At 37.2% G+C, this 19,079-nt stretch overlaps 2 protein-coding genes across 5 annotated transcripts; both read right to left on the reverse strand.

Moving 5' to 3' along the window:
* Positions 1-1,016: 1,016 nt before the first annotated feature.
* On the reverse strand, positions 1,017-5,735 carry LOC104599144 (DNAJ heat shock N-terminal domain-containing protein). Of its 2 annotated transcripts, XM_010261547.3 has the most exons (4): positions 3,590-5,734; positions 2,022-2,080; positions 1,864-1,922; positions 1,017-1,388 (listed from the first exon to the last, which is right to left on the reverse strand). In XM_010261547.3, the coding sequence occupies exons 1-3, from the start codon at positions 5,264-5,266 to the stop codon at positions 1,865-1,867; spliced, it is 1,794 nt and encodes a 597-aa protein (XP_010259849.1). In that variant the 5' UTR covers positions 5,267-5,734; the 3' UTR covers positions 1,017-1,388; position 1,864. The 2 variants fall into 2 exon arrangements, with proteins under 2 accessions (XP_010259849.1, XP_010259857.1); XM_010261555.3 differs by lacking the exon at positions 1,017-1,388 and having other exon boundaries at positions 1,466-1,922; positions 3,590-5,735.
* On the reverse strand, positions 2,021-17,750 carry RUS3 (root UVB sensitive protein (Protein of unknown function, DUF647)). Of its 3 annotated transcripts, XR_016083852.1 has the most exons (16): positions 17,380-17,750; positions 17,189-17,246; positions 16,590-16,649; positions 16,465-16,503; positions 16,297-16,359; positions 16,069-16,125; positions 15,637-15,700; positions 11,732-11,815; positions 10,579-10,661; positions 10,370-10,499; positions 9,650-9,742; positions 9,185-9,308; positions 9,076-9,116; positions 8,801-8,988; positions 6,992-7,250; positions 2,021-2,080 (listed from the first exon to the last, which is right to left on the reverse strand). XR_016083852.1 is itself a non-coding variant. In XM_010261567.3 (15 exons), the coding sequence occupies exons 1-15, from the start codon at positions 17,496-17,498 to the stop codon at positions 7,152-7,154; spliced, it is 1,302 nt and encodes a 433-aa protein (XP_010259869.1). In that variant the 5' UTR covers positions 17,499-17,750; the 3' UTR covers positions 6,846-7,151. The 3 variants fall into 3 exon arrangements, 2 of the variants coding, with proteins under 2 accessions (XP_010259869.1, XP_010259877.1); XM_010261567.3 differs by lacking the exon at positions 2,021-2,080 and having other exon boundaries at positions 6,846-7,250; XM_010261575.3 differs by lacking the exons at positions 2,021-2,080; positions 16,069-16,125 and having other exon boundaries at positions 6,846-7,250; positions 17,380-17,634.
* Positions 17,751-19,079: the final 1,329 nt, after the last annotated feature.

The following is a 19,079-nucleotide window of genomic DNA, read 5'->3' on the forward strand; positions in this document are numbered from 1 at the left end:
AGAATAAATACTTAAGAAGCACAAAATTTGGGTCTATTTTTAAGTGTTTATTTCCTTTCTGGCCTATCTTGATCCGCCATATCATTTTAAGAATGCCTATACTTCTTTTTAAAATAAGTGGTTTTTCATCAAATGCTCGTAAGTGCTTATTAAAATAAGCACTTGTTTTTAAGTATTTGTTCAATAAGCACTTATTTTTCAAGGACCCCTAAATTTTCCACTTGTTGGTCTGGAATTGGATGTGAAACTCTGCAAATGCCAGGGTTCTAATAAGGATGTTTTCATCTGATATTTAACATCATGTTTCATAAGTGCATATGACATTAAACAGAAGGGAATGGCAAAACAAAATTAACGTAATCAACCCCAACCCATTGGTACAAGGCTTGGATGCCGATGATGATCATATCCAAAAATTTGTTTCCTTTCAAATAACTATTATTTTGATGGTTTTAAAAATATGATTTGTCAACAAAATCAATTTGTTTATTCTCCTCAAAATAAAAAAAAATAAAAACTTTATAATATTTTTGTTGCTGTGAAGATTTTAAAAGCAAATGAAAGTCGTACAAAAACATTCATATTGTAAAATCCCCCTTGGTATGCCGAAAATCATTTTTAATGGTTAACCCAAACACGCCCCATTTGGTAACAGATAAAGTGGTCAAATGTAATTACGCCCTTTTTGCCAATACCCATACCTCCCCCTCCAAACCCGCCCTTGTGGCAGCGGGATTTAATCTGATCCCAGTGAAAACTGCCAGAGAACACAGCAACTGAGCCACCATCAGTTGGTAATTTTTAAGTATCAAATCAGTAAGGCATTGAATTCGGTAAGTAGAGCAGATATGAACGAATTTTGACGTATTTTGACTTTGTCTGAGCTTTGATCGTCGAGCTTTCATAATATTTGGCTACGTATACGACAGCCTAGAACGAATTTTGACGACTCAATATTCTCATCATTGATATCGAGCTTTATACATTTACAAGTGCACTACTCGGAGCAATGGACATAAATTCAAAAACACAAACTTTCTGGTCCCCAAAAAAAAAAATAATAATAACTTCCAATTACTCGTCTGTCATTTTGCATACCAAACATTGGTGAGCACGTAAATCAAACAGAACACCAGAAGACAGCAGAATTTTAAAAAAAAAAAAAAAAATCATCTCATTTTCTTTTCCCTCCTGCTGTTGTTTGTGCCTAAAGGTAATAAAAACAATCGAAGGCCGTAAAAATTTTTGTTTTCCATCCCTTCATAAAAAATCAGCGCAGGACGGAACCTCAACATTTTCTATCCTTTATTTTTCTCTCTTCATTTAGGCGATAATCTTGGAAAAAGTTCCAATTCATTAGTTATGTCATCATGCTTCGACAGTAAATACTGCAAGGTACAAAAGAAGATTCAGTAATTGTTTTGATAATAAGAAATTGAAAGAGGTCAGATGCAAGGTCTTAAAATTTCAGAAAAATCATATTCTAACATTTGCAATTAAAATACCTTAAGAAAATCTTCACATTTAATAATTAGTTAACCATTCATGCTCCAAATACAACAGGATGCTGTACTGCCTATTAATACCTTACCCAGGACAATCCAATCTTGATTTTTTTCCATCTTTTCCAGAAGATAAATCAGCTAAATAAAATTTTTAATATAATATATCAACTCCAGAGGAGATAGCCCTGCGCAGATTATGCTACTCTTCTACTTTCTCATACTGACAAGCTCATGCAAATTCGATGGAAACTATAACATTAGCCTTCCTTTCATAGAATCCAGTTTACAAATTTCGGCTTAATGGGATGATTCTGGAAAAAAAAAAAGCCTCAAAATGAGAAGAGGAAGAAGAAGAAACCTTATCGTGATTTTAATGTAGCATGTCCAGTATCACCTAGATGCTTATGTAGTTTATTCCTGTACCAAAGAACCAATAAGAAGTCAGTTACAACCATCAAATGGAATAAAAACTACAGTTTCTTCTGAAGAAAACAAGAACACACACTATTCAAGTACCTTGTCTCAAAATTCTCTCCACAAGTCTCGCATGAATTGCCAGAAGCCTTTGATACCACCTGAGATGAAAGGATTGGACAGTTAGACAGGAGGCACAAAAGGAACAACAGTGAAAATCAGAATATATACAAGAAATGATGATCATATTAAAAGTTCAATTATGAAGAAAATCTTGACTTCATCAAACAATACAAGCAAGCAAGAGGGATTTATATGGAAATACTTCAATAACCATAGATGAAAATCGCATTCCCATGGAACATTTCTGCCTAGTTCTCATTCTTAAAATTCTTAAATGAAGAAATAAATAAATGAAGTGCTAATAGGGTGCACAAGTTCAATCCTAAGATGTAAAAGTATAGCTCAGGAGAATATTGCCTTGAATCTCTGCAGTGGGGTTTAACCAGCAGATCACAGAATCCGTCCATATGATATTTCCAGGCAAATAACTAGTGGCTAGGACTTAGGACTTGGGCAGGGAAGATTAACAATGTCATGTAGCATTAGAATTTTCCAAACATAGATTAAAAGTAGGCCAAATCTATGCTGCATGAACTGCACCTTGAAGCAAAAAATGTAAGCTAATGATAGAATGACATGTTAGAGTTGACATCTTTAATGTTGTTGAAGTCTTAACGGTAAATACACCTTGTGAAATGTGAACCAATGAAAATAAATAGACCATGTGACATCTTTAACGCAATTGATTGAAATCTTGATTTACATACCAACAATATTTGTCAATACACCATAGTTGGACTGTTAAAAATACACTGATTAAAACAACTGACAATTAGAGGGAGAGCACATTGTAGCCTCATGAAGGGAAAAAAACAAAAGCATGTTGTTCAGATTTGGGCAGCAGAAGAGATCATAAGGAAGCATTGAAACATTAAAAGGACACTTAAGGAGGTGTTCAACAACATGATTGGTTTTGTTTTTGAAAACAAAAACTGCCATATGAGCAAAATTATATTGTTTTTGTTGACATGGTAGTTGTTTTTGTATTCAAAAACAAAACTATCCATGTTGTCGAAAATGCCCCCTAAATGTCCTTTTCCCATACATAAATGAACAGAATGGTTGATCAAAGAAAATTATAAACAAGATCAAGTACCCTAACTTTGAGGGTTTGTTTTCCATTCTCTTTTTCCTTTTAGTTCCATTTGGGAAGAGCACGAATGCAAATATGTTCAGTGAAAATACAAGATTTTGCACCAAATGCAAAATATGGACCTTAGGCTCAGTTTGGAAGGAGTACAAATGCAAATATGTATTTTGTATTATTTTGTATGTATTTGTACTGTACATATTTGCCTTTCTACTCTTTCCAAACTGAGCCTTAGCTTCAATTTTCACTCAAATAGTAGGGCATTTAACATCTAGACTACAAGGGTAGGTCATTGGAATGGTGAATAAACACCTTAAACATGTAGGCAATTATACTTTGACTTGGTTTTCACATCCGGCATTCTACATCTGGCACTAATTTATGGTAAAGAAGATCAAGGCCTGAAGGGCATAAACCACATCATCATCATCCAAACCAAATAAAATGCTGTTATTACCTTTTCTTTCTTTCCTTTGGATGAGTTCTTTGACTTGGTTTTCACATCCTTCTTTCCAGTACCTTTCTTATCAATTGGTTGGTTTAGAACCTTAAGACCTTTGTCCAAAGGCCTATCAACTCTACCATTAGCGTCAGTATCCCCAAGTGCGTGGGACAACGCATCCTTTGTGCTTGAGTCATTCCGATCATGATCTTCGCTTGGAACGTTGTTTCCATTATATTTAGACTCGACTTCTTCTGCAGTTTCAACAATTTCTGTTCTCTGAACTTCTCCGTTGGTTTTCCTGCTACCCTCTTTCTTTGCTGCCCGGTTCCTGCGAGAGATTTTCCGGTTATCGTACTCCATGAAATCCGTCTCTTCACTATCATTTCTGGCATAAGACTTCGGCTGACGCTTTGAGGCATTATTAGTTCTGTTCTTGTGTTCGGACACCATGGCTTCAAGAATGCTTGCTTCCTCGTCAGAGCCAAATGATTCATCAAAACCATTGCTATCATTAACGAAAGAAACCTCAATTCCTTCATCATCACTGGAAATGCTTACAGCTTCTCGCTGCGCTTCCTGAAAATCTAAAGCATCTTCAAATTCCTCCCGCAATTCCTCTACAATGTTCTCACTACCCAATCCTTCCTCGTTCCCACTTTCTTCTTGATCATCCTCCATTTCAAATGTATCCCTGAGCTGTGCAACCTTTTCCCTGTGCTTCTTTGACTGCTCGTGATTCTTCCACTGCTTATCAGACTTAAACTTCTTACTGCAAACAACACAATACAGCTCTCTAGCATCACTCTGTTTCTTGTCATCGTCCGGTTCATCAAAATCATTCTCCATTTCCTCCTCATCGACTTTAGCCCATTCAGGCTCTTCGTACAACCGAGCTTTCTCTAATTTCGCCCGCTCAGCTTCTTTCTTTCGAGTTCTCTCCTCTTCCCTCCTCTTCTCTTGCTCCATATTCCTCTTCATCTGCATATCAATAACGCGTTTATCCCTCTTTTTCACAAACTCGGCCAACCCACGAACCATCTCGTTGTACTCCTTCTTCGCCCTCTTCCTCAGCTTCTTGTTCTCCTCCTCCATGAGCCGTCGTGACTTCCTATTAGGTCCAGCCATCGCATCGTACTCGTCGACCCAACAGAAATCCATCACCGTACAGAACCCTAACCAGTAATTGTAGAAAGCCGATACCTGCGCATAAGGACTTTCCAAATTTCCCATCAACGGAGCGTCCCTAACCGTTCCCGACCCCAACCCAAGCTTCTTCGCAAACATGACCTCCTGGGCGTAAATTTTATCGAAAACATCACCATAAACCTTGAAAAACCCTTTCCCGGTGTCTCCATAACCGGAATAGACAGAATTGGAGAAGAAAGAAAAGATGTTAGGGATGGTAGAGAAGCCCGAAGATGACTTGGATACGTTGGTGGCATCGGAAAATAGGATCTGGGAACGATGAGAGTCGTACCACGCACGTTCGCGGGGATCAGAAAGAACTTCGTAGGCATTGACGAGCTCCTGAAAGGCAGCGGTGGCTTCTTCCTCGGGAACACCGGTCTGGATGAGCTTGTCGGGGTGGCGTTGCAGAGCCAATTTCTTGTACGCAGATCGGATTTCTTCAGGAGAGCGGTCTCTGCTCAACGCTAGAATTTCGTATAGGCATCTCTTCTCCGGCGCCATCTCTTCTCCGGCCACGGGCCACCGTTTGTTTAGGGCTTTCGACTTTCGAGTTGGATCTCAAAATTCGTCCCTTCCTCTGCTTTTCATATAGGTTTTCACCATCTTTGTATAAACCAGAAACTGCGGATTCATAGTCGAGTTAGGATTCGGATTCAGGTAGGAGTAGGAAACCGCGTTATCTTATCGCACTCTATGTCTCTATCTCCAGGCCTGCATCCAGCCACTGAACCGCGGATTCGGGTAGAACCGTAGAAAAGTAGGAAACCGTGTAATCGCACACTGGGCCTGCTAGTGCTATCCCAGCTCAAAATTACTACTGCCCTACTGGGCCTCCATTTTGCTGGGGAGGTCATTGGCCCAGACTACTGCACTTGGAATTCAATTTGGTGGGATAGGCCCATTAAGAATTTTTGGAGACTGTCATCAGTCGGAAATTCCCATGAGTCGCGTCTGGTATTGCTTCCACCACAAACTCCACCGGTATTTAGCTCTAGCCCCTGTCCTTAAAAAACAAGGTATAGCTCCATTGTTGAATATCATTCGGCTCCAGTTCATACTACTGTTTACTATGTATGTGTTTGATTCCGTTTATGTTTATTGAATAAATGTTTATACTTTATTTGCTGACAAAACTGAAAAATGCAATAATTGCAATCATTTATGACAATTAAGTGTCACTTCAACGTAACAGTGAATAAACGCTTGGCCATTTGTGGTAGCTTCAAAAAATAACTTCTACAAACGGCTGACATGCACATAAACCAAAGTTTACTTTTTACATTTCCAATGTATGCAAAAGAGCAAGAGAGAGAAAATGCTGAGATGGTGCCTATGTGGCACCATCAATAAACGTAAACAGAACCAAACACCCTCTATATGATTCCAAGAATCAATATTTACTTAGAGGTATCATGGGCCAGTTTTGGGTTGGATCCATTCAAATCAAAATCAATTTTGACGAATTGCACGGACCAATAAGACATTGAATTGGACAAGTCTAGACTTAATGGTCCAAAGCATTTATTATATTAGATTGGACCTGGTCTATCCATAACAGATTTATATTGAATTGGATAGGATTGAACCAATATCTGGTCCATTGATAGAAGATAGAATACTGGTATCTATGGACCAGGTTGGAACCGATCTAAATTAAACCCAATTTGAACAGATTGGATGGTCCAAACATTGAATTGGACTGGTCCAAAATGTTCCAAAGTATTCATTGGATTGGATTGGACCAGATCTATCTATAATGGACTCATATTAGACCATATCGGATTGAACCAAATCTGGTCCAATTGACACACCTATACCCGGTATCACGCCATATCCTATGAGTGTCGGTTGTCAGGGTCATACAAGGATTTATGATAAATGGCCATATTCAGCAGTTAATACCCTTCACAAGGGTGGCATGGTTCAAAGCTTGAAAGCCGAAACAATTTCTTTTTTTTCTTTTCTTTTTTTTTTATGCTTGGAAGCAACAATTTCAATCCTTGCGTGTCACCCCCTGAATCATGACATAGCAATACTTTGAAACATGGTTTTTGCCTTGGAATTTGGAAAGAAGAGCTGCTGAACATGAATAATGGTGCTAATCGTATAAATAAACTCGTGTTTCCCTAAAAGGAGTATACTATATACAAGTCATGATCAGATAACTACTCACAATCAAGAAAAAACCAGCCCCAATTCAAGATTAGGCTAGCACCAGGCACTCACCTGCAATTTGCAAGTATATCTCACCAACTGCAAGTAGTCACTAACCAGAAATTCTCGAGAATTCATTGTGATGGAGTAGTTGGACTAAAGTTGTTCCTTTAACCTCCTCCCCCCCTCTTGACAGGAGTGACAGATAAGATTGATTTAGACCAAATTCTGCCTAGCTGATCTTTTCATTCAAAGGGTCGCATACCCAACTTGCGCTCCAAGTAACTGATGGAGACAAAAGGCGTTCCGTTCTCCATCCTGATGTCTGGAGCTGCAAAACAAAATTAATAGAGCAGTATAAGATGCAAGTTGAATAATAAACAGCATAAATAAGTTTTCATGTACTAGATATCTTGACTTAAACTTAATTCAAGAGGAGATGTGCAAGGCAGTGATGAAACAAATGAAGTCAGATACCACCAATCTTGTTGCTCCAACACCACCGCAAATGGACCATAACCCTATGTTAACCAGTCAAGGGACACTACCATCATTGCACTGACTATGTTTCAGACAGAACAAAGTATGTGTTTCAGGAAGAAGGTTTGTTTACAGACATCAGTAATGTTCAACGCATGTGACTTGTGAGCCATGTCCCATCCAAGAGGTGGCCCAGTGGTTGGGAAAACCCATTAACTAACACCTACCATCAATTGGTGTTCACAGACGGTACAACATGCCATCCATCTAGAAAGAATTCCTCCCAAACCAAAAAAGCATATGGCAGGGTCCCTGCAGAAGTTATCTAGTGGATTTTGGAAAGGAAAGGATCTTCAAGTAGGTAAATCAACATCATTAGAGATATGTATGAAGGATCTGAACTTGGGAAGGGGACAAGAGAACTCCCAATCACAATGGGTTTACACCAAGAGTCAGCACTTAATCTGTATCTTTTTTGCACCAGTTATGGATGAATTAACTAGGTATATACAAGAGGTCTTATGGTGTATGTTGTTTACTGATGATATAGCATTAATTGATAAAGCAAATGATGGGCTGAATGCAAAGCTAGAGCAAGGGAAAGATGCTTTAGAATTGGAAGTTTTTAAGATAAGTCAGACTAGGACAAACTATATGTATTGCAGTTTTAGTAAAAACACTAGTGACAATAGTGCTGCAACTAATTCATGATCAGAGATAGGCCAAACTATAATGACTGAGAAAGTAAAGAGGATCTTACCCATAGAATTAGAGTAGAGAGGTTGAATTGGAAAGATGCATCTAGCGTGTTGTGCGACAGCTTATATCAATAAGACTAAAAGGAAAGTTCTATAAGGCATTTATACAATTCAGCGTTGGCAGAATTGGACAGTGCTGACCAATCAAGAAAAAACATAACCAATAAAAGAAGCATGTTAAAAAATGAGTATAACCAAGTTGAGGATGTTGAAAATTGGGATGGGGTGGCAATACTAAAAAGGACAGAATCAGAAATGAACACATTAAGAGGACTTAAGAGTAACTCCAATTAGTGAAAAGAATCAAAAGATGATGAGTCAACTAAGATGGTTTGCTAATGTGCATAGACAACCAATGGCTACACTAGTGAGGAGTGACTCGGTGCAAGTAGAAGGCTCATCAAAAAAGGCAAGGGGAAGACCAAAGAAAATGTGGTCTGATGTGGTAAAAATGATTTAAGGACATACGTTAGTTTTATTATTTAAGGATTTACAGTTTGATAGAAAGCATGCTGTTAATAGAGCACAATGGTGGGAAAGGATTCATGTAGCGACCCCAAATAATTGGGATTAAGGTTGAGTCAAGTTGAGATATTAATATGATGATAATAGTAACAACATAATAGCAGCTTTACTTCAGTACCTTTGTCATGAAAACTTCATAGTGTTTGTCCATCCATTGGCGGCTTTCAGCATGCACAGACTTGGTTTTATCCATGATATTTGCCATTACAAGTGCATGCATAAATGACTGTAAGATATCAGCAGCTGTTGCCTCTTTATGGATAATAATATTGATAACTCCATTCCTCACCATTAACAAGTATTTTGCTGGAAGAAAAAAAAAATAGCCATATGAACTAGGGTTTCCTAAGAATTTCAAAAAAGTGGAAAGAAAAGTCTGATCTTAAGCTCCACCTTTCTTGTAGAGAGAATCTGGCAAGGCCAAAATGTCCATCCTGTAGTTAATGACTTAAACAATCAACATGCTGCCATGTTATAAGCAGAACATAATCTAAAAACTCACATTTGCTGGTGATTCAGTGAGGAAACCCTCACACCAAGGTTTACCCTCTTGTGTAATTTGGCATTCTTTGGTCTCCATACAGGTAAAACATGCTCCATGTGTGAAGCCTGTTTTGGAGTGAGAACTGACAATAATACAGATAGAGGAATTGATCAACATAAATTCATTGTTCTGTAAAGAACATTAATATTGTTGCATGTCTTTTGTTGAAATCAAAAAGGAAATGCATTGTACATTGATAACAGTAGCTGTCTCAACTAAGGTAAGCCAATGTCATACCAACACAGCTGAACGAATTAGTTATGTATCGATTCAACCAAGTAGAAATTTTAACACAATCAAGGGCTAGGTTGAGTTAGAACTAGATTGGATCCAGATCCACATACTGGTGACGAATTCATTTTAATTACCAAACAGGTGGGGAAAAAAGCAGGAAAAACAATTGTTGATGAGTTGTAAAATCACCTTGACCAGTTTCTATGAAGTGATGTATAAGTATCGAGCTCCTTTCACTGTTCAAGGTTGTCAAGCAAAGGCATCTAACAGCCCTGTAGTTTGCTGCCAATAGAAAAAGAAAAAAAAAACAAACATAAACTAAAAATGGCTGAAGATATTCTGTTTAGACACCAAAATAAGAAAACGTCTTATCTTGCAAGTACTGTGTTTTTCTGCCAGATGGAAGCTAGTGAGGCCCATCCAAACTGGAAAAAAAAAAATGACAAAGGCCCTCTACATTGGGCACATAGCAGTTCTCTTAACCATGCCAGCCTCATAACTTAGCATGTACTCAATCTCTCTTGTGGGATGGGCACCCATTGTATGATTGTATCTTATAATTTTTAAATAGACAAAAAGCTAGACCCATCACCTCATCTGACACATAAAAACTGAGGCCCAACATCAATTTATTACTGTTTTATCCAAACAGATGATGAAGGTACATTAAAATTTAATGATTAGAGGAGACAGTAAAAAGTGGAAAAGGCCATTTGCACAGTGTTGGTTCCAGACTTAAACCTGCATTCCCATGCACTCGTCAGCTCAAGTTTTTTACCATACATGCAGGTTTCTTTTGTACATTTTTTTCCTACATCCAAAAACATAACTCACATCCAGTACACCAAATAAGTTCTCGGATGATACATAACTAGAACTTCCAGTTTGGTAGGATATGGCTGAACTTACCATACATATGGAGCATGGTGAGAGACAGGAAAGAGAACCAGATAGCTAAGGGGTAACCCATAGTAACCCGAGCAAGTAGCATTCCTAACACCATCCCGACCATTGTAGCCACTGTTTCTTGGCTTCCTTCCTATCATAAAGCTAATATAAGTGGCTTGACTATGTAAGCAATTCATGTGGTTATCTTCATAGAAAGGATTAGTAGATACCTTGGCAGATATATCTGCTGCATTGTTTTGAAGCGAAAAATGCTGAGTCAGAGCAGCTCTTGTTGCCCCACTTGCGACACCAGCTAAATAGGAAAGCAATGTACAAAAAGGTAAATTTTGAGAAAAAGTTAACTTTATTCAAAAAGAAAAGGTACATGAGGCAATGTACACGACAGATAAACTCTCAGAAAGTTACAAAGGCATAGAGCTATCAGTAAAAAGAAAATCCCTGTGAGCACATCACTGACTAAAACTGAAAGTTACAAAGATACTTTTTGTAACTCTCAGAAAGTTACAAAGATACTTTTTGTAACTCTCAGAAAGTTACAAAAAGGTAAATGATAAGCAATAATAAGATGGTCTGCACCTCATTAGTAGCACATCACTGACTAAAACTGAAACCACAGTAAGGCATACTTGCTTAGGTAAATCATGGGATATCAAAGATACTATATGTGTATATCAAGCAGTATTAATAGAATCTTGTAATTCTTTCATAAAGAATGGATATAAATTGCCTGTTCAACTCGCTAAGAAGACTGTACATAACAATTGTTTTTGTTTCAGGGAGAAAGTTGCAACACTTATTCGACAAAACTAAGGTCAAGCTCACAATATTAATGCTTCAGATATGAAAACATTATAATCTAACCAGATTCAGAGAAAATGCTGAATGATAAAAAATGGTAACAAAATAGAGTACCATCAGCTTCCCTCCAGAGAAGGCCCACCATTAGATGCTTTCTAGCTCTGCTAACCCATAATTTTGTATTCTAAGAAGCAATAATCAATTAACCTTAGTCAAATTTTCAGTCTTTCTTTCATGAAAATAATGCTGCTGTTCCCTTGTTGACATTTCCAAACCAATGTTGATAATTTTTTATGTCAAGTACCAGTCAAAATTTATGATTGGAGCAAACTTGTTAGCGGAGAATAAGAAAAAAAAAATCCAGAAAAGGTGGTAGTGGAACAAATGTGCTGCATGGTTACAATAATATCTAACCACCAGATTCAACAAAAGAGAAACAGAATATACTAACTACATTTTGTCTTACAAACTTCACATCAAATGGTATAACTGCAGAATCAATTATCAAATCGGAGATGAACTAAATGCCTCGTTTATAAATTACAAGGTTTTCAAAGAATTTACTGAATGATCTTGAGAGGCTCCCCAAGCAAACTATTACCAAAAAGGCTGAAGGGAACAGAGGAGAAAGAAGGTCCATCAGCATCCCTGCAACCAAAATGAAGACCTAATGTATCATGTTTACTAGATAAGAGAAGGGTAAAATTATATGCTAAACAAGGGAAAAACCACAATATAGTGATCAGATGTAATACTTAGTAGAGCAAGTAGGGAAAGTGGACAATGCAATGGATACTGATACAGTGGACCTGTTACTGTTGCTAGTTTAAGTTTTAGGTACAACAGCTCCAATCAATTGGAGAAAGGAACCCCATAATATTATTCATAAACAAGGGAAAAACCACAATATAGTGATCAGATGTAATACTTGGTAGAGCAAGTAGGGAAACTGGACAATGCATTTTTTCAATTTTCATTATATAATGGCCACCAAGTCCAATGTTTTGGAGCATTTACATCTTGAGCTCACAAGCAAGGCCGCCAAGTCAAATGTTTTGGAAGTCTGGGACCAATATTGGGTAATGGCCTTCACATTGCTATATACAAATAGTAGCACACCCTGTTAAGTTGTGCCCCAAAACAAGTTAGCATCAAGACAAGGACTCCAGAAGTGCTCACTTCTCAATTGCACAATTGCAAAGAAGAAGATAGAAGAACTAAGGAGAATGTTAAGACAAGTTAACACCAATAGTGGACAGTTACAGATAAACAAACATAAGTATTAATCAGAAGCAATGAATCATATAGCTACATGGTTGTATGATAACCAGAAAAAATGTTGCAAGGCAATAGAATATTGTTGATGTCTTTCAAAATAGGTAATGAGAAACTTTATTAAATATATAAAAGTTTAAAGTATTACATGAAGTTTTGCAAAACAATCCAAACAAGGAGATATGATCCAAAGGACATATCTAAGAAAAACAAATGCATGATGTCCCAATCCCCCAAAAAACGACAAAGGAAAACACCAACATCTATCTCATAGAACTTCTTTTATGCAATCCTCTGAATATCCCCAAACTCTTTAATAACAACTCCTAGTCCATAATGCCATGATGTAAGAGTAGATGCCCATAGTAATCCTAGGAAGTGGTCTTGACTTGGCTGAAAGATCCACAAGGCAGCAAAAATAGGGTAGGCCAACTAAGGAATACATGTATAGAAAAATAAATAGATACTTGAATCGTTTTTTTTAACTGACTTAGTAATACACAGGAGAAATGTGAATGCTTAGATGGACGAGTAGTAAAACTAGAAAGGGCAGGATTAGAAACGGAGGAACCTATGAGTAGCTAAAATGTGAGAAAGTAGATTGATAATGGTTTGGTCACATGCATAGAAGATCATATACAGCACCTGTTAGAAAAAGTGGTTTGTTACAAGTTTATTTTAAGATAAATAAAAAAGAAAGCTTTATTAATAAAATAACAGATAATAATCAGGAGAGGTGATGAGAAATCACCAGCCAATAACAGAAAAGGATAAAGATACAAGATGAAGTAAAACATTACATCAATTTCTCCCAATCAAACCCAAAGAAGACCAAAAACCAGCTCCAAAAGACTCTCTAGAAACTCCTACAAAGTCAGGAAGGACTAGTAACCAAGAAAAACATTACATCAATTACAAGTTGAAGGGGCTAGAAGAGTTGGGGGCAGACCAAAAAGGACTTGGGTGGAAGTAACAAGAAATGATTTTAGCACCCATAATTCAACAACTGAAACAGAATGAAATGGTAAAAGAGGAAAGTAGCCAACCCCATATAGTTGGGACAAGGCTTAGATGATGATGGTGGTGGTGGTGGCCTAGGGATAGGAAACATTAGGTTAAGGAACAAAGCATTGTTGGGGAAATGGTTGTGGAGATTGCCGCTGGAACAGGATAGGCTCTGGCACAGAGAGGTTGTTAGCATACATGGAATGGCAGACAATGGTTGGGATGCGGGTCTCGATCCTAGGGCTTCTCAATGTTCTCCTTGGAAAGCTACTCATGAACTCCTGCCTTCTATCCTTCCTTTTTTCAAACGTGATGCTTGTGCAGGGAATAAAGTGTTGTTTTGGGAAGACGCTTGGGTAGGTGAGTTTTCACTTAGAGATAGGTTCCCTACCCTTTACTCCCTTTAAAGCAACAAAGAAAAAGTAATCTTTCCGTCTTCATTAATAATTTGTGGGATCTGGATTGAGGAGAAGATTAAGGGAGTCGGAAATGGAGATGATGGATGAACTTGTTGCCCTCTTAGGATCGGTTTATTTGGATCATTCTTTCCTGATTAGCAGAATTTGGAAACCACCCCCCTCTAGTGTCTTCACTTGTGCTTCTTTTTATAATGTCCTTCTTTAGTTCTCTAACCTTACAAGGAATTTTCCAACACAAGAGGTTTGGTGTAGTCTTGTACCTCCAAAAATCTGGGATTTTTTCTGGGAGGTTGCACTCCAAAAAATCAATACTTTGGAGTTGTTACAAAGAAAAAGGTCAAACCTTTGCCTTTCACCCCGTGTTTGTAGCCTCTGCTTGGGTTCTGGTGAGACAATCACTCACCTATTAATATCTTGTCTTTTTGTGTCTTTTATTTGGTCTTGCTTCTCTTCTCTCTTTGATTGTAGGTGGACCCCTCCCTCGGATGTGGTAAGCTTTATTGACCCAAACTTTTACAGGCAATCAAAGAAGCATGGTAGAATCATGTGGAGAGCAACAAGAGCAACTGTTCTTTGGTCAGTATGGGAAGAAAGAAATAATAGGATCTTTTCAAGGAGGAAATTGTAGAAGGAATAACTATTAAGGTTATTCACTAGTTGAAAACAAGTGAGTTGTTTAAGGACTTCTCAAGTGATGACATTTACAAAAGATGGGGTGAGGTGGCAGGTACTACATCCCTAAAGCCTGTGGTACAAGAAATGTGGTCCCCGCCAGATTTCCAAAGCATAAAGTTGAACTTTGATGGCAGCTCTATAGGTAATCCAGGCCCATCGGGTACACGGGGAGTATTTAGAGAGATTCATTAAGCGTAGAGGTGATGGCTTTACTTCAAGGCATAAGGTATGCAAAACAAATGGGGCTGCATCAAATGGAGATTGAAGGGGACTCCAAGCTGTTAATGGGGTGGATGCAGTCAGGTTGCTTGGGAGCATGGAAATATAGACAGACGATAAGGGAAATAATCAATGTAACAGGGGAGATTAGTGTATGCTTTAAGTGGACAAGAAGGTCAGCTAACGGGCTAGCGGATAACTTAGCAAAACAAGGGACTGTAAGGGAGAACATGTTTTGAGCAGTGTTGTAATGAGTATGTAAATGGGGTCAACTTCATAATAGAAGTTGACAGTTTGAAAGATTTAATGAAGTTACCGTTTCCAATACAAAAAAAAAAAAAAAATTGATGTTGATGTTAGTAATACGAGTACTCTAGTGATACACAGATATAAATAAATTCACCAAGAGAAATTCTTCTGAGGCTTCAAATTCCACACACTTCTGAGTAGTGTTTTCAGACTGACTGGACTGGATGGATACACTATCAGGCTGGAAACCAGAAGACGAACAAATTATAGGCTGTCTAGTTCGTAGAAATGTTGACTTGGTCAAACCTACCTCAAGTATGTTTGTTAGCATCTTCTATAACCTACGATATTTATTGTTTTAAGCTTATTTTGATATAAAATAACTTTAAAAGATAACGTGGAACTATTTGCTTTTTCAGTTTCCTCCTTTTTTGCGTTTTTATTTGAGCAAGCCAAACTGTCAAACATTCAACCTGTGACCCAATGGCCAAAACAGTTTTGTGTCCAGTCCAAGACATGACAACATTGCTTCTGAGGCTTCAAATGTATGTTAATATTGTTTCCAAAATAAGAGGAATAGTGGACATTGTTGTGGAGGAAGAAGAAGAAGAAGAATGGACATTATACCAATATCATTCATAAGATCTGCAACTAAGCGCCACATTTTAGCATTGCTATCCAGATTAGAACCCTGAGAGCACCAAAAGAAAGAAAAAAGATACTCAATATCCTTTTCTTAGAATAATAAATATAAAATGGCATGCAATAGTCTAAACTAAAAATAAAGTAAGAGGAGAGAGATTATACAAGGAAGATATTAAGGTATCTTGGTATCAAGCATATAATTTAAAAGTCAAAAACAATTCTTTAAATGATAGGTGACTAGTTATGAAAAAAGAAAGTTCTGTTGACTGTAAAACCATTTGTAAATGTCATTCTTGTCTTCTTCACCATATAACTAGCCAGAATTTTTTAAACCATGATCACCATAGACTGTTGTTCAAGTAAAACATAAGCACATCCCACTCCCACTAAGAATGTATATGTGGACAAGTATACCTGGTAAAAAGTGAATAAGATGCCTCCAAGCATCCCAGTGAAATCCCTCAAAAACCACTGTAACAGTTTCCCATTTGAGACCAATTATTAATATAGTTGTTCAAAATGAATTAGAGGAAAAAAAGAAAAAGTCATAGGAAGCTATAAGCATAAGAAAGAATTATGTGGATTTTGGAACAAGTTACAAAATTACTTAAAATGGAATTAACCCAACCACAAACAGTTCACCTGAAACGTTGCACCAATTACAGTAGCAGATTTCTCGCCAACACCAATAGCACTCAGGAGAGCCTAACAGCAACTCATGAAGCATAAACAAATTAAAAAGTTGGAAAAATAGTCCTTCAAGGATCCAACAAAGGATTGAAACAGTCAATATGAAATACCGAGTCTTACTTGGGTGGAGAGCATGGTTCGTATATAAGTTGAAAGACCCTAAAAAAGCAAACCATTAAAAGCTGTGAACTCGATATAATTGCAATGAACCTTCACAGAATTGGTTTCAACAAAACAACTACTACCTGCAATGAATCCCAAATTTGGAAAGGGACATAATCTGGTGTTACACTACTTGGAAAACCCTGTGAACCCAGAAACACTGAATCAAGTTCAGAACATTATAATTCTAGTAAACCTTCAAAATGGAAAATTAATCAAGCCACAACCAGATATTCTAGACACGATGAGAAGGGATTAAACTTTCTCTTTCGTGATTGGTGAACTTCATATTTATCTGTATGGTTGTTACACTTCTGATGCAATATCGTGTGATTGACTTCCATTTCTCTAGACAATATCAAAGCCTTATTTCCCATTAATAAAGAAAATTGCAACCGGGAAAAATAATGTATTTTATCCGATTACATAGTTGTGTTAAATTCAATCAGCTAGCCGGCCCTTAATTTCCAGAGACCAGGATAGCATAATTTTTAATCACAAAAAGGAAAATACAAACAGACTAGATGAGTTAGAAACTAAAGTCGGAGAGCGAAAGCACAAATTCTCGAAGCAGACCGCTGAACCTCGAAATTCGTTAGAGGAAACCATATATGTCTCCAAATCCTCAAATATCAAAATCACTAAATGATCCAAAAGAGAAGAAAAAATAAAATGAACTTGCCTCTGGTACGAATGCTTCAAGAATCTTCCTCCGAACCTCGTTAAATCGACTATCAGATCTGTGTTAAGTTATAAAAGAAAAAGAAAAAAAGAAAGCCTCGATCTCGAATCAATGAAGAATAAATTATTTAAAAGAAAATAAAGAAAAAAAAAAATGAGAACGTAGGGAGAGTTGCAGAGAAAACGAGAAACCTATGGACAGAGAAGGAAGTGATGCTCGCGGTTAGAATTGCAGTCCTGGAGAGCTTCATGGAGGAAGATCCACTCCATTCCTCCACTACGATCTTCGACGTTATCTCCTTGTCTTCCATGGCTAACGCAGTGTGAGTGTGAGAGCGTGAGGTCAGAGTCGCCAGACTCCGAGCAAGCAGAGACCAAACCTCTTTTACGTACGCAACTTCCGTGGTTGCGCCAATGGCTTATGGCCCGATACGCGTATCGTAACGGACGATTTCAGTACTTAACGGGCTCTACTGTTTTTTACGGCGCGAAATACCGGAATGTAATGAGAGAGCGCTAGTGTTCTTTATCATGTTCCGGCTCTGCTGCAGGCAAGCATTGGTGTTTCTAAGTTTCAACCTCTAAAATGTCTTAAATGGTTAAAGTGGTTGGTTTGACGCATTCCATCACTCTTTAACTCTGATGGATTTTGGTGTATTGGTCGATCACATAACATTTGGGCTGCATATTTATCAATTTTTTGGTTTATAAATGTAAATACGGTTCACATTTTAAACTGTTTTTACATTCATCTTGTTTGTTTGAAACCGGTGCAAAGTGTGAGTCCATCATTAAATGCTCCAACTATCTTATGCTCCAATGCCTTAACTTTGATAAAACAGTTTAATTATCAAAAGAACATAAAATTGTATCAAAAAATTATGAACAATAATACTCTTTTTTAGAGTACAAAAGTGTCAGAAGATACATTTTTACTTTGATAATTATTAACTTTTTACGTATCAAATAAATACTCGCAAACAGGAACCGAGATACATAAATACCCCAATTCAGTATTTGTATCACAAACAAACGGAGCCTTGATATATATCAAAGCCTACTACTACGTCTCGAATTCGAATCACGTAGAGTGAAGCCTTTGGCGCATTGGTCAAACACATAACACATTACATGTGTAGCAATAAAAAGACAACTATTTGTTACTTGAACCTCTTGGAATTCAAAACAGTCTCCAACCAGATAGAAAACTAATTCACCACTTCATCCATCGAATCCAAGTCTAATAATACTGTTTTTCTATTTGCAGTAAAAATGACAAAAGCAAGACAAAAATTATATTGTTTAGAGAGTTACGACTACACCTACTTCGGCTTTACAGGTAAAAAGATGAACAAGCTTATGTCTAGATACTTAGACTGCCTTTGGACAAGATGCAAATGGAGTGTAAATCTGGATTCAGGGTAAATTTTTACTCTGCTTTATTTTTGCATGTGTTTGACAATATTTACATTGATATTAAAATGTAAAAGTATATCAATAAAAAAGGAGTAAATTTGCATTAAAGTGGGCTTTTGATAAAAATAAAATAAAAGTATATGATTTATTGGAATTCATGTTTGCATCCATGACAGTTAAAAATTTGTTTGGTAAGAAGGTAAATTTGTCAGTGCAAAACTAACCCAATTTTGCATTTTATATGATCTGTTTTACACTCTACGGTCTCTGCATATTTGCATTCACACTTATTTGCATTGTTTCCAAACACAACCTTATGAACAAAATGTACAGATTTAACAATGCCTTCCTTCACCCGGGTAGGGGTTTAGCCGTTTAAGGCTCTTTTTTTTTTGTTTTTGATAAATAGCCATTTAGGCCTATAAAATAGTTGTGACAAGTAAAATGAAGTCCCCATTAGATTAGACTCTGACTAT

This window comes from Nelumbo nucifera, chromosome 3 (genome assembly GCF_055504915.1).
Source record: "Nelumbo nucifera cultivar China Antique chromosome 3, China Antique-T2T, whole genome shotgun sequence".
NCBI classification, from domain to species: domain Eukaryota; kingdom Viridiplantae; phylum Streptophyta; class Magnoliopsida; order Proteales; family Nelumbonaceae; genus Nelumbo; species Nelumbo nucifera.

Excerpts from the sequence above, each read along its gene's own strand:
- LOC104599144 (XM_010261547.3), bottom strand. The coding sequence starts at position 5,266 with ATGGCGCCGGAGAAGAGATGCCTATACGAAATTCTAGCGTTGAGCAGA. Across the intron at positions 2,081-3,589 it reads CCAAAGGAAAGAAAGAAAAG|GTGGTATCAAAGGCTTCTGG; the intron begins GTAATAACAGCA and ends CTTTCATCTCAG. Across the intron at positions 1,923-2,021 it reads GGAGAGAATTTTGAGACAAG|GAATAAACTACATAAGCATC; the intron begins GTACTTGAATAG and ends TCTTTGGTACAG.
- RUS3 (XM_010261567.3), bottom strand. The coding sequence starts at position 17,498 with ATGGAAGACAAGGAGATAACGTCGAAGATCGTAGTGGAGGAATGGAGT. Across the intron at positions 9,743-10,369 it reads CACCATGCTCCATATGTATG|CAAACTACAGGGCTGTTAGA; the intron begins GTAAGTTCAGCC and ends TTCTATTGGCAG. Across the intron at positions 8,989-9,075 it reads AGATTCTCTCTACAAGAAAG|CAAAATACTTGTTAATGGTG; the intron begins GTGGAGCTTAAG and ends TTTTTCTTCCAG.